The sequence below is a fragment of the Lissotriton helveticus genome, chromosome 3_1 (genome assembly GCF_964261635.1).
Source record: "Lissotriton helveticus chromosome 3_1, aLisHel1.1, whole genome shotgun sequence".
NCBI classification, from domain to species: Eukaryota; Metazoa; Chordata; class Amphibia; order Caudata; family Salamandridae; genus Lissotriton; species Lissotriton helveticus.
This window is the reverse complement of record NC_136061.1, coordinates 813,115,717-813,130,299: the sequence shown is the minus strand read 5'-3', so window position 1 is coordinate 813,130,299 and position 14,583 is coordinate 813,115,717. Positions and strand designations below refer to the sequence as shown.

Genomic DNA, 14,583 nt, shown 5'->3' with positions numbered 1-14,583 from the left:
GTTCTAATTTCGGCCTGTGAAGTTTGATTTCAATTCAGGAAGATCCTGAAGATCTCTTATTATAGTGCAGGGGCCCCCATTTGGAACTACCCAGGTACGCCAGTCAGCTAAAAAGACACCCTATCCACTGTATTACAGGAGGAAGGTATTATGAAATGGGATCAACTGCTTCAAGGGAATAAACTCCTCTCGTGGGACATGTTGTATAATCTCACAAACCAAAGACTTGCAAGATATAAATGTTATCAATTGTCTAGCTGGGCCTCACATTTGGATAAAGAAGAATGGGTTAGTGTAGAGTATGAACTCCCTCTGGCTTCTAATTAAGAGTGAACCCCTTTTAGTACCTATGGAAGAGTCCTGGGGAAGAGACCTGTCATCCACCAAGGTAACACACCTATGGCAAATATCAATGCACACTCTTTGGAATGTGGTTAAAGCTGCCTATCTCAAGAGGAACCATTTGTTCACACTCCATAGGGCATACTGGTCACCAAAGAAACTGGCTAAATTGGGAGGTGCCCATCGAAAGGTTTGTCTGAAGTGCGAGTCTGATGATTCGGATGATCTGCATATGTTTTGGCAGTGTCCTTCTATCCAGGACTTCTGGCAAGACATAGGTAATACTGTCTCAGAGATTCTGGGGCGAGAGATTAAGGTAAGCTTAAGTTTGGTTATATTTGGGGTTCTACAAGAGGAGGGTATTAGTTATAATTTGTCTAACTCACAGGCTTCTTTATTATTTTTGCTGGTCCTTCTAGCTAGGTGGGAAATTTGCCTAAAATGGATTCTACCACATTCACCAGGAGTATTAGATTTGGTGGCTACGGTTAGGCCTATTCATAGTTCAGCAAAGAAAAGATGTTAAATATGGAGGAATTGGGTTGATTGGAAGACCAAGGTTTGATAATACTTGTTTTGTTATTTGTCTTGCTACATTCAAAAGTCCAATGATTAATAAATAAGTGAGAGTGGAGCCAGTGTTTTTATCTTGTGGTGGTGAAAGGTTTCTACCCCCTATATGTATCACTAATCACCACCAGAATCTTGGCAACTGGTTTCGTTGGATCCCCGGGGGGCCCTGTGACTTGAAGGTATCATCATACAGGGACCCTTAAATAAACCTCGGTTTGCTTAAAGATTGCTCACTTATTTAGGCTAAATGAGGGCAACAAAAAAACAAAAAAAAGGCACATGCTGATGCATGACATGAATTGGATGTCTTACCTATACAGGTGACACCATTCTCCATCTCCCTCATAGTGTATCCGAGAGGACAGACTCGAGATATTTGCTCACAGCCACCGTGGTTACAGGTCAGAGTGCAGCCGTATTCCCCGCAGGCACTGGGAGCTGTAATTGGAAAAGGCATCAATGACAAGGAGCGCCTAGTATTATGATTTAAACAGTTTTCAGTTTCAAATTCATCCTCCTGGCTGACCATGATTGCTTGTTTATAGATTAACATCAGTGTTCAGCTATCAGTCACCACTACTTGATAAAATCATATTAATGTCTGTAAATGTAGATTTTTCTGTGATCTTTGATATACTATTATTTTATTGGGCTGTATGTTACAATAAGTTATTTCCATAGGTAAGTATTCTATATTTAACACTACGTGTCCTATCCTATACAATATCATTAAGGAAGAGGTAAGGCACTGGGCATAGCATCAATGACTAAGTCCATAAAGTGCATTCATGGGCGAGGATGTAGGTTAATATATGTACATGTTTTCACTAGATTCAGAACCCAAAAACTTTATTCGGATTACTTGGTATCCATAAAAGCACAGCAGCATGACAAATTATTTAATAGGTGCTTGGCGGAAACAGTGATAATAAAATGAATTAATGATAAACAGTTTATGGTTATGTAAGACAACAGTTCATACATCAATTTAATAAAATAGTGATACATAGACATAAGAGCTCAGGGGTTGGACATCATTTTACGTGCTCGGGTGGCGATTTTCAAATAAGTACTAGTGCGGAAGACCAACTATTCGTCGGCCAGAGTAACCACAAATTGGCCTAGTTCAGACTAATAGGCCTCTGCTTTGTAAAAAATGGAGTTAAAAACCACTTGGTATATTTTAAATATTATTTACAAATAAACAAAAAATGTAAAGTAGTTTGTCCACTCACACCATCACATAGGCAGGGTGCATAATCAAGATTAGGGTGGTAGCCAAGGGGAAAACATAACACAAATTTAACAGTAACTGCTCTTAGATGGAATAAAAATCTCCTTCCGAGTGGCTCATGAGCTGTTCGCAGCAAAGACCATAGGGATAGGGATAGATAGGGAAAGATACTAGTGCTTGTCAGTGTTTGCCTACCCGCAGTAATAGAACTGAGCTGGTGCTTTCCGGGGCCGAAGGGCATTATAAAAGATTTTTTTTAAATTGACGCATAGATCTAGGCTGCCCATATAGTTGACAAAGTTCTGAACTAAGATGCGCAGAGAGTTCGGAGAGCGGCCTATGAGGACCGCATCATCTGCATATAATAGTACCAGAAGTGTCTTCCCATTGATTTTGGGAACTTCTGGGGACGTGGATTTCAACAATGTGTTCAATGCATTAATGTAAATAATATAAAGGAGGGGTGCCAGAACACATCCCTGTCTGACACCCCTTCCTACCCTAATGGCTCCAGAGACCTCACCACCACTGCCAATCCTTACCTGGGCCTGAAGATCTTTATGGAGATGCGCCAGAATATGTACCAAAGGCTCATCCAGTCCCTATGCCAAATGGATGGACCAAAGCTTTGACCTATTAACAAGGTCAAAAGCAGAAGATAAATCCATAAAGGCCAAATAGACTGGGGAGGATCGCGCAATGGTATATTTTCCAATGACCAAGTTAAGATTTAAGCACTGTTCATTTGTGCCAACCTTACTACGGAAACCCAGCTGACAGGGCTCTAAAATGACCACTCTAAAATCTAATTATAAAAAACTCTGCCCTATATTTTTAGGGTGTTATCGATCAGGGAGATAGGGCTGTAGTTAATAAGTTCTGACCGGTCCCCCTTTTTAACAATTGGAACGATAATACTCATGGCCCAGGTGCTTGGTATCGGAGCATACATTAAGTTATTGAAACCATTCAGAAGAAGCCATGCCCAGACTCTAGTTTCCACTTGATCAAATATATAGGTAACCCATCCTGGCCCGGGGCCTTATTCGCAAGGCTCTGGTGGATAGCTTCTTCCACCTCAGACAGGGTTATTTGTATGCTAGACAGTGGGCCAAGTTCATACTGGTCTGACCCTTGTGGGAGAGTTGCATAGATTTTTGAGAAGTGGCTTTTCCAGGACTCACTCGAGATGATACAGCTAATAGGGGTTAATAACTGCCCCATAGACTGCAGATCCCTCACGGCAGACCAGAATATGTTGCCCTATTTTATGGAGGTAGCCTTAGATAAGGCTTCCCAGCGGTCATTTGAAAGTAATCCTTTCCGATTAGCAATCGCTGTATTATACCTCTACCTAGCCGTTTTCAAGTCTGCAGTGGGTTTGATGATAAAGCCCTATGCAGGTTCCTGTTAGCCTCGGAACACTCGTGATCGAACCATCATGGGTCATTTTTTGCCCAGGGGTTAGGTTTTGACAAGGGAGTTAATTGCCAGACAACGTTTTGTAAAATCCTGGACTGCCCTTGATGTGGTTCATAAAATGATAGCCAGGAATTAATAAGGTGCATATTATCCTTCACTAGTGACTGAAACAATTTGCCACTATCAAAACCCCTCCATATTAATCTTAAATTACCAGTTGAAGGTATTACATTCCTGGCCCCACATTCATTAGAAAACACAGGGCGGGGCACCAGTCTCAAGACTATTTTAAGTGGGTTGTGTTCCCCATGGCTCGGGGCAATAACCTCTGCGGCCATTAGGCGATCCACAAGAGGGGGGGGGGGAATAAAATTAAAATCTATGGTTGTGGAACAACCCCTTCCTCTGAATGTAGGTGCTTGGCGGTTAATAGCATGTATTACACCTGCAGCATCCATAACGTTAACAAGATTGTGCAGACTCAGGAGCGTAGCCAGCTCTGCACCCCTGCGGGAAGCGGGACCTGGGTTGAATATACCTACACCCTGTGACATATCTATAAGTTTTGCATTAAAATCGCCACCCAAGAGAATCCCAATAACCCCATCTGAGCCTTGCTGGCAGTCTAAATTAGAAAAAAAACAGAACTACATCTCGGTCCGATATTAAACGCAGCCAATCCTGATCACCAAGCCTTGACTGTAGACCTGCTACGTTCCAACTTAAGACGCTCAAATCGGTGACCTTTTACCTTATTTGTGGGTTGCAAGACAACAGGCATATCAATGGGAGCTGCAGGTGTGGTGCCTAAAAGGTTTCCTACCTGATGTGATTGATCTGCCGGTGAAGATAATTGAATATTTATAGATTGCAGATCAGCCGGTATATCGATATGGGCTACTGGTACGGAGCCTAAGGGGTTTTCTACTGAATGAGGTTGGTCTATTAATGGAAGTGGTTGTCAATCCTGGGAATCTAGATTAGAAAGGGCCTGAAAACTATTGGTTACCAGAGGCAAAACATAAGCATTCCTAACGGATGTATGTTGTGGTTTATAAAAGTAACCTAAATGGAGCACACTGATACTAGAATTTAGTGTAAGTGGTTGCTCTCGGATACTTAATAGGCGACTAACCATTTGGGGCCTGCGGAAATTAATAACAATGCAGTCACCATTTATATCCTTAGGGGAATGACCAACCCACCCGACTTGCCTGACCATGAGAATTTCATTCATGTCAGAGGGCTGGAATCTTTTGTGTTTAACCAACCAGTCCACTGACTTCTTGCGTAAGTCTACCCAGGACTCCCCCTCACGTGAATTGCTTAGATTAGAACCAAAATTGGTACCAAGGTGTGGATGCTTGCGATGACTGCTACCTGGATATGGGATATTTGTATTAGACACTCGAGGCATATCTTGTATATTCCTCTGCTCATGGTTAGGATGTAAAACAGGGAGGTTATTAAGATTACCACATATTAGACATGAATTAGCTGTTGGAGTGTCTTTATGCAGGGTAGAACTTACCAATTGTAAATCGGACCCATGGTTTTTAGGAGTCAGCATTGACAAGGTTCCCCCCACCCCCCAGCTTTATCTAAAATTAAGTTCTCATTAATACCGCTAAATTAGTCAATTATAGAGTCCATCCTCTTTAACTTTACCCATGGGAGATCAAAATTCCTATCAATCGCCTCCTTGATTTAGGACAATGAAGTTTCCAAAATTTTCTCAACAGAGGTTACAAGGACAGTAACAGCGACATTATCTGCACCAATGTAATATCCTGACAGATTAGAAATGATATCAGTCGGGGTACCCATAGAATTAGTTGGAGTAACAACAGGATCAGATGTGGAATTGGCAGATCGGGAGCATTTAGCAATTGTTGTTTTAGAAGTACCTGCGATCCACTTCCGTTTATTAGGTGGTGCTTTCGTCTTAACATTTCTTTGCTCGAGTATTGATACAGAACACAGTTGGAGCAGTCATATTAGGTACATCCTGATTTAGTAGGGCAAGACTCAGGAGGCAGAATGGCTTGTAGTGGGTTTTTGGGGAGATGGATGTGGTGTGCTGTCTGAATTAGGACCGCCTAGTGATAAACAAGTCTGTAGTGATGCAGGATCCAGGGAAAGGCAGCATTTGGTAATTTCAATTTCGTTGGTCAACAAGGATTCTGCCCTCAAAATAAATGCATCTAAAGTCCCGGCTACTCCCTTTTGTTTGTTCATGTTGTGATGGCAACTCTAGTGGGCCAGATACCCAGATATCAGGATGTAGTACAACACAAGTGGCAGACCAAGAATAGCAATGAGTTTCACATTACCTGGGGACTTGTATAGAAGATAAATGCCAGGTAGTAGATGACAGAGGGATGGCCCAGCCCAGCCTCCTCTGGGCTCCGACGGACATGGACGGGCCTGTCCTTGGCCCGGGAACGCCCACACGCGTCCTGTGCTGCAGGAGGGCTGCTCGTTATTTAATTGGCCTCTTGGGGCTGCGATGACGCGATCTGCAAGCGTCACCCAGTGCCTGCTGGGAGTTGTAGTCTTTGGGGGCCAATCCCCTCATGGCCTAGCCCAATGGCAAGTGAACCGATGAGCCGTTCCCCTAATGGCTGGGATGAAGACAGAAGTGTTGAAGGGAAAAGCTGTTCACCTCAGGGCTATAGCAGCAGACTGGTGAGCGCGTCCCGCTCTGCGGGAGGGCTGCTCGCTATTTCATTGGCCTCCTGGCACCGCGGTGACACGATCTGCAAGTGTCACCCAGTGCCTGCTAAGAGCTGTAGTCTTTGGGGGCCGTTCCCCTCACGGCGTGGCCTGATGGCAGGTGAACCGATAAGCTGTTCCCCTCAGGGCTGGGATGAAGACAGAAGTGTTGAAGGGAAAAGCTGTTCACCTCAGGGCTATACCAGCAGACTGGTAAGCGCGTCCCGCACTGCGGGAGGGCTGCTCGCTATTTAATTGGCCTCCGGGCGCCGCGGTGACACGATCTGCAAGCATCATCCAGCGCCTGCTGGGATTTTAGTCTTTGGGGGCCGTTCCCCTCACGGCGTGGCCCGATGGCAGGTGAACCGATGAGCCGTCCCCTCTACAGCTGGGATGAAGACAGAAGTGTTGAAGGGAAAAGCCGTACCCCTCACGGCAATAGCAGCAGACTGGTGAGCATTTTACTATGTAGGAGCCTGTTTTGGGAATTTCTAGGTCTATAGTAATATCTGAGTGTTACTTTTGATTACTTACTTTGGTTTAAAGGGTCCCTGTTTTGAATTTGTCATTGTTTGGACAAATACATTGGAGGTCTCAATATTATAGATGATCATTGGTCAATACCTTGCTATTGATGATTCTCTCTGAAGGTTTGCACTGGCCTGTAAGTTTATTTGGAGTTGTATATATTAAAACTGAAAAAAAATAGTGAAATGTGCAAGTTATGGTTAAGACCACAAATCAAAACGGCCATCCAACTCATAACTCACACACCAAATACAGTATTTGTGTCCTCATCCTTAAAATGACAGTTGTAATTAAAAATGTTGAAAATAATCTTACAGATGCGATAACATATCATATTACATTTACCAAATTGAAAGAGACAACTGTGAATAAAATATTATTAATTTGTTTGGATATATGTTCTCATTTAATTAGTTTCCTTTTATGTGTTTTTATTTATTTGTATACATATTTTGAGGTCTGAAACTTTACATTTGGTGTGTGATTCTGCAAGAAACTTGCCACGAAGAACCAATAGTTAATTAACCATTTTGTTGTAAAGTTTCATGCAGATTCACCAGATGACACTGAAGTTATTAGCAAAACAAACAAGGCCTTTTCAATTAAAAATCTAGCTTAACTATAACTACACGGCTACTATCAAAATGAGGGTGTGGGGTTTACTACTGATATCCTTAGATAGGTTATCTTAGTTGATGCATTTTCCTAAAGTCTCTATGTTTCACAGTGACGGCTTTGTCTTGACATCGCTGGTGTTCTACATAGTTTTATGGCTGACTCAGTGGACTCATTTAAAAAAGGGGTCAGCATCTTGGCACCATTGCTACTGTTAGCTTAAAATATATTGGTAACTTAAGCTAAGAGTAGCTGGGATAAACCCAAACCTACATGAAGCTGCTGACTTCAAAATTGTAATACTCTGTCTCTCTTAACTAGTCTATTTCTTAGTAAGTATGTTCCTGTTTTAAAGGTCACCTTGGATATCACTGACCAGTAATTAATATTGATCTATGAATTAGTATTGATATCTTTTGTATGCTAAGTTTTATTGATTTTTCTTGGTCCATATTTCCTAGTAAAGTCCCTGTCAAAAGTTAATTAGTGTTGTCTGTTGGTTTCATGAATGTTGATGGCCTTAGGTTATGATCGGGCCACATCCACTTGTTGGTGTTCTTGGCTAGATGTTAGTAGTGATGTATGTGTTCATTTGGAATCCAATGTATGAAGATTAAGATGGATCCCAATGTAACCATGATCATTGCTGTAAGTCATGGATCTATAGGATAAAATGAATGCTCTAACCTATAAATTATGACAGGCCAACTCACCTTCAACTGCAGTCATTGCTGTGAAGGGGATGCAAGAGCGTCCGTTGGAAGCTATCTGGTAACCATGGTAACAGAGACACCTGTAGCTCCCAAGACTGTTCCTACATTGCTGCTGGCAGGGTCCAGGGCTTCTGGATCTAGAGCATTCATCCACATCTTGAGCATATTGTAAACAATGAAAAAGAGAGAAAATGCCAGAAATAATCCTCATTGGATGAATAAATGTACTGATGTAGCACACAAACTGTCAATGTTTATGGGGCACTCGGAGAAAACCAATGCCAAATAGCACATAGACTCAGACATTCCCAGAAAATGGAATTACAGTAACACAATTTTGCACCATCAGAACTTTGTGCCTTGGTTATAACATCCACAGAAATGAATAACCCACTCCCCAAGTTGGTTGAAGATTACCATCATGTGGTAAAACTTGCTGAAATATTATGGGACAAGGCCCAGCAAATACCAAAGAGAAGCAGCTTGTGTTGTAGAAAGTACAATACTTCATGTAGCATCTAATTTTTTTAAAACACAATCTGTAGTCGGCCAGATTTTTTACATCTGTCAAACTTAAAAATCCTAGCTATCAGATTTCAATGATTGCAATAAATATCCAATGCCCCATAAGGTCAATGGTAATTGAAGTCAAAGGCACTGATAACAAGGTCAGATCATATCAACCCCTGCACATAAGCATTTTAATGCAGGTGTCGGAATTTTGAGTTGCATTACGTTTACTGTACCTGGTAATTAGTGGGTGAGATAAACCCACAATTTTCCCCTGGTATATCAGTAGGCCAACTCAGGGCACGCAAAATACTACAAATTGCACTAGACCTGCATGTCTACTAACCTTCACAATTTCCTTGACCTAACTGAAATGCACTTGACCTCTGACTCTGAAAGCTGAGCAAATGTGAAAAAGTTAACAAGATTTAAAAGCATTTTTATTGCTCATTTACTTTGTGAGCAACAAAGATGCCTTTAAATGCTTTCAGAGGCAGAGGTCAAGTGTCAGTTTGTCTTCCTATTCACCAGAAAGGGCGAGTAGGACCTAAAAATAGCTCTTCCTAAATGAATCTGACTTGCAAATACGAGCGGTCGAGTGGATTTTTTAGCCCTGCAACTAATACAATAGTAGTGCTGGAATTGGAGTTGCACATCCAAAAATTATAGTTGCTGTAGTAACAAAAGTCAATAATGAATTGAATTGATTGGCCTTGTATTGTATTACGTAGTGCTCTTCCATTAATACACCATGCTACCAAAAGATGCCAGTCACAATTATACCCAGAACAATGAGAGAACAACTCCATTTATAACATAACACTATGGGGCCGATTCACAGAACTAATCTGAGATAAAATCCTAAACTTACTACTTTTGGTATTCACAGAAGGCAATTAGTAGTAGTAAAGTTAGGACTCCTAACTTTACTACTACTAATTGCCTTCTGTGAATACCAAAAGTAGTACGTTTAGGATTTTAGCTCAGATTAGTTCTGTGAATAGGCCCCGAAAAGTCAATAATTACTGTTTGTAGAAACAAGTAGAAAATGTTGAGGCTGTTTTTGTATTGATGGTGATTTGCTGTACCAACATTGGAGTACATAAATTGCTTCAAAAACAGGTGACACGTTTTGAATTTTCTCAAGGCTGTCAATGAACGACAGTATATTTATAATCAACTATTGGCATCACCTAAAACAAAATTATAGTATAAATATTTTAAAAGGATTAAAGCACACCTTTATGTTATATGAAGTATCAAGGTTAAGGCCAGATGCAGCTTAAGCATTTGTGTATTACTGCAAGTGCCAATTTGTGAGCAATGCACTTTCAAGCTAGGAGATTATAATCAAGATTGGAAACTTAAGCTGTTTGTTGAAACAATCTGCTTAGAATAGTAAAAGGAAGTAGAATTAAACAGCCAAGAATACAGCACATGCTAAGATGTGGCAATGAGTCCAAACACCTGCATATGAAACATTGCATGTTAAGGTTGATAGAGATATTGAAGAAAAGATTGTACCTCTGGCAGTAGAATCATTTGTGAAATTACATTTGCTGTTAGAAACATGCATAGGGGTAGCATGTTAGAGATATGTAATATAGTTCATGTGAAGCCGTAAATATTTACTAGTCTGGTGATCGCAATTTGAGTTGGTGTTGTAGTGCTATTGTTACCACAGGGTGGAAGTAAACATGTCTGTACTGGCCCTCATGTATGCAATGAGAAGAAAATATGAGGTGCGATATCAAGCGGAAATGGAAAAGCGTGTAAGGGAAATTAAAGACTAGGGGCCAGATGTAGGTCGCCAAATACCGGTCGGTAATGGCTGAATTCGGCCGTTACCAACCGGTATTTGGTGATTGAGATGTAGGGGGCCTAAAATTGACAGAATCTGTAAATTTACCGATTCGGTAAAATTACCGATTCTGTAAAATACCGAATCGGTAATTTTACCGAATCGGTAAATCTAGATGTAGGTGGCACTGAAAACAGTGCCACAGGCCCTTAAGAATTAGGGCCCATAGGAATCAATGGCAATTACTGAATCAGTAAATACCGATTCGGTAATCACCGAATCATACAGATTCGGTAAAAATTACCAAATTTTTACCTACATCTGATTTACCGAATCTAGAATACCGAATCGGTAAAATTCGGTATTCTAGAGTCGGTAAATCAGATTTACCTACATCTGGCCCTATGAGACCTATTTTTCAGGACAAATAAACGATAATTGATCTCATGCTACTGATTTACAGGATTTCAGCTAGCAACATATGGCAAAAGAGTCTGTGTGTTTTTTTATCGGAGAGATTCAAGAAAGTCTGGGAAGGATTGGAGGCTATGGACTACTGGCTCTTGGCAGCGGGCTCACACACAGATAGTCAGAACACACAGTTCCAGGTCAGAGCCAGTAGAGGGAGTAAAGCACTCGCTGATCACTATGAATATGTAACGAATTAGCAAGATGGTGCATAGCAACTTTCCATCTGTTTAATGGCTCCCCTATTTCTTTACCTCCACTTTCGCTGTGTTGTTACAGCCCTCAGTACGTATTTCTCACAATATTTTTCAAGGAAAGTGTCAAAGTGAGTCTTGTTTTACATGGAAAATATCAGGGTGAACTGTGAAGTGGGGGCTGAGGAAAGAGGGGCTCAAAAAAGTATGATTTCAATGTTAATTCCCATTGACACGCCTGCAACCTAAACCACTGGACAGCATTACACCGACAGGAAGGTAGATTTTGGTTCACAGATCACACTGGTGTAAATCCGTCTAGTAGTTGTGGAAACATTTCTAAAAAGAAGCATATCTGGGCTAGCACCTTATTCGCAATGGTTTTACAATTAGTTTTGAATGTGTGCACCAACAGGAATACCGTGATTGGCTGACGGCAACCTGAGCAGAGTGTTGTGGCTGGCATTTTAATTCATTGCAACAGTCCCTAGGGCTGTAGCCAAATGGCAGAAAGTGGCACGAGGGAGCAGGTTGCATGTGCCCTGATCCCAAGATAGGATTATAGGTCAATCAATCAATCAATCAATCAATCAATCCATTTATAAAGTGCACTATTTACCCGTGAGGGTCTCAAGGCGCTGGGGGGGGGGGAGTGTGCTGCTGCTCGAAATGCCAGGTCTTGAGGAGTCTTCTGAAGGTGACTAGGTCTTGGGTCTGCCGTCGGTGGTGGGTGGGGAGGGTGTTCCAGGTTTTGGGGGCGAGGAAAGAGAAGGATCTGCCACCGGCGGTTGTTCGGTTCGTTGGATGCGGGAGACGGTGGTGATGGCAAGGCTGGCGAATCAGAGCAGGCGGGTGGGTGTGTAGAAGCTAAGTCGGCCGTTGAGGTAGGCTGGTCCGGTGTTGTGGAGGGCTTTGTGTGCGTGGGTGAGTAGCTTGAAGGTGACCCTCTGTTTGACGGGGAGCCAGTGTAGGTCTCTCAGGTGAGGGGTGATGTGGCTTCGGCGAGGGACGTTGTGGATGAGTCGGGCGGAGGCATTTTGAATGCGTTGCAATCGTCGCAGGTGTTTGGACGGGATGCCAGTGTAGAGCGCGCTGCCGTAGTCCAACCTGCTGCTGACGAGGGCCTGGGTCACCGTTCTTCTTGTTTCGGTGGGGATCCACTTGTAGATCCTGCGAAGCATGTGGAGGGTGTTGTAGCAAGAGGAGGAGACGGCGTTGACCTGCTTCGACATGGAGAGTAAGGAGTCGAGGATGATTCCCAGGTTGCGTGCGTGGTCAATGGGTGTTGGTGCTGTTCCTAGCGAGATTGGCCACCAGGAGTCGTCCCAGGCTGAGGGATTGGGTCCGAGGATGAGGACCTACGTCTTGTACGAGTTCAGCTTCAGTCGGCTTCTCCTCATCCATTCGGCGACGGCCTTCATTCCTTCGTGGAGGTTAGTTTTGGTGGTGTGCGGTCCTTGGTGAGGGATAGGATCAGTTGGGTGTCGTCGGCGTAGAAGATGATGTTGAGATCGTGTTGGCAGGCGACCTGAGTGAGGGGGGCCATGTAGACGTTGAACAGCGTCGGGCTGAGGGATGATCCCTGGGGTACACCGCAGATGATGTCGGTGGCTTTGGAGTGGAAGGGGGAGGCAGACACTCTGTGTTCTCCCGGAGAGGAAGGATGTGGTCCAATCAAGGGCTTTCTGTTGGATTCCAGCGTCTCGGAGGGGTGTCTTTAGTGTGCGGTGGCAGACCGTATCGAAGGCCGCTGAGAGGTCTAGGAGGATGAGGGCTGATGCCTCACCGTTGTCTAGTTGCATCCCAATGTCGTCTGTGGCAGCAATGAGGGCTGTCTCTGTGCTGTGGTTTCTTCGGAATCCGAACTGGGATGGGTCTAGGATATTGTTGTATTTGAGGAATCGGGTCAGTTGTGTGTTGACGGCTTTCTCAATGACCTTCGCAGGGAACGGGAGCAGGGAGATGGGTCAGAAGTTCTCGAGGTCCTTGGCGTCCGCTTTGGGTTTCTTGAGGAGGGCGTTGATCTTGCCGTGTTTCTAGCTTTCTGGGAATGTGGCTGTCTCAAGGGAGGCATTGATTACTTTCCGGAGTTGGAGTGCGATGGTTGCGGCTGCTTTGTTGAATATGTGGTGTGGGCAGGGGTCTGATGGTGATCCTAAGTGGATGGAGTTCATGATCTCACGTGTTTCATCATCGTTGACATTGGTCCAGGCGGTCAGGTGGTTGATGCAGGTGGTGTTCGCTGGGTGGGTGGGGTCTGGCGTAGTCGGGGTGTTGAAGCTGACATGGATGTCAGCGATCTTGCGGTGGAAGAAGGTGGCCAGTGCGTCGCATAGTTCTTGTGAAGGCGGGATGTCTGAGGTGATGGCGCTGGGGTTGGAGAGTTCCTTGACGATGCTGAAGAGTTCTTTACTATCGTGTGCATTGTTGTCCAGGCGGGCTTTGAAGGACGATCTCTTGGCTGATCTGATGAGGTGGTGATGTCTGCAGGTGGCGCCTTTGTGTGCTGCGTAGCTGTCTGATGTTCGTTCGTGGAGCCATTTCGTCTCCGGCATGTTCGTTTGGATGTCTGGAGTTCTTCGGTGAACCAGGCGGCTTTCTTGCTGGTGCGGCTGTTGGAAGGCTTCTTGATCGGGTGAGGGTGTTGGCGCAGTCGTCAATCTATTGTCTGAAGTTGCGGGCGGCGGAGTCTGGGTCGGCGGGGTCGGTGGGTGGGTTCTGGGTGAGGTTGTTGGCAAGCTGGTCTTCGGTAACTTTGCTCCAGCAGCGGCGGGGCAGCTGTTGGGTGTGGTGGTGCGTGGTGGGCTTCTTGTAGGTGAAGTGGATGCAGTGGTGATCTGCCCAGTGGAGTTCGGTGGTGTGGTTGAAAGAGACGTAGGTGCTCGTGGAGAAGATGGGGTCAAGCTTGTGGCCGGCGGTGTGGGTGGGTGCGGTGACCAGTTGTCTGAGGCGAGGTTGACGAGGTTGTTGATCAGGGTGGCAGAGTTGGCGTTGTTGTTCTTGAGGTGGAAGTTCAGGTCCCTGAGGAGGATGTAGTCTGTGGAGGCAAGGGCGTGGGTGCTGATGAGGTCGGCGATGGAGTAGCTGAATTGTGGCCGGGGTCAGGGGGGTCTGTAGACGAGTGTTCCTCTGAGGGTGGTGTTGGGGTCGGTGTGAATCCAGAAGTGCAAGTGTTCGGCGGTGCTGATGGTGTCTTCTGCATGAGTGGAGACCTTGAGGGAGGACTTGTGAGCGATGGCTATTCCTCCTCCTATTCCATTGGTGCGGTCTCTGCGGGAGATTTTGTATCCGTCCGGGATGGCTATGGCGGTGTCTGGTGCCGCGGAGTCGTTCCACCAGGTCTCGGTCTGAAGAAATCTGAACTCCTTCTCAGGGGTCTCACTGATACTTAGTCCATTCAAACCAATAATAAAGAATTTGGGCATGAAGCTGAAATATAAAAGAACATTTTTATTAACCTTAAATGAG

General features: G+C 44.2%; 1 protein-coding gene across 1 annotated transcript in view; it reads right to left on the bottom strand.

The window, feature by feature from the left end:
- VWCE (von Willebrand factor C and EGF domains) overlaps window positions 1-14,583 on the bottom strand; it is a 584,388-nt gene that overhangs the window by 249,453 nt on the left and 320,352 nt on the right. Inside the window, exons 6-7 of the mRNA XM_078681086.1 lie at window positions 8,143-8,298; window positions 1,228-1,353 (exon numbers count right to left, since the gene is read on the bottom strand). Coding sequence (XP_078537212.1) covers window positions 1,228-1,353; window positions 8,143-8,298 — 282 coding nt within the window. The remainder of the gene's footprint in view (window positions 1-1,227; window positions 1,354-8,142; window positions 8,299-14,583) is intronic.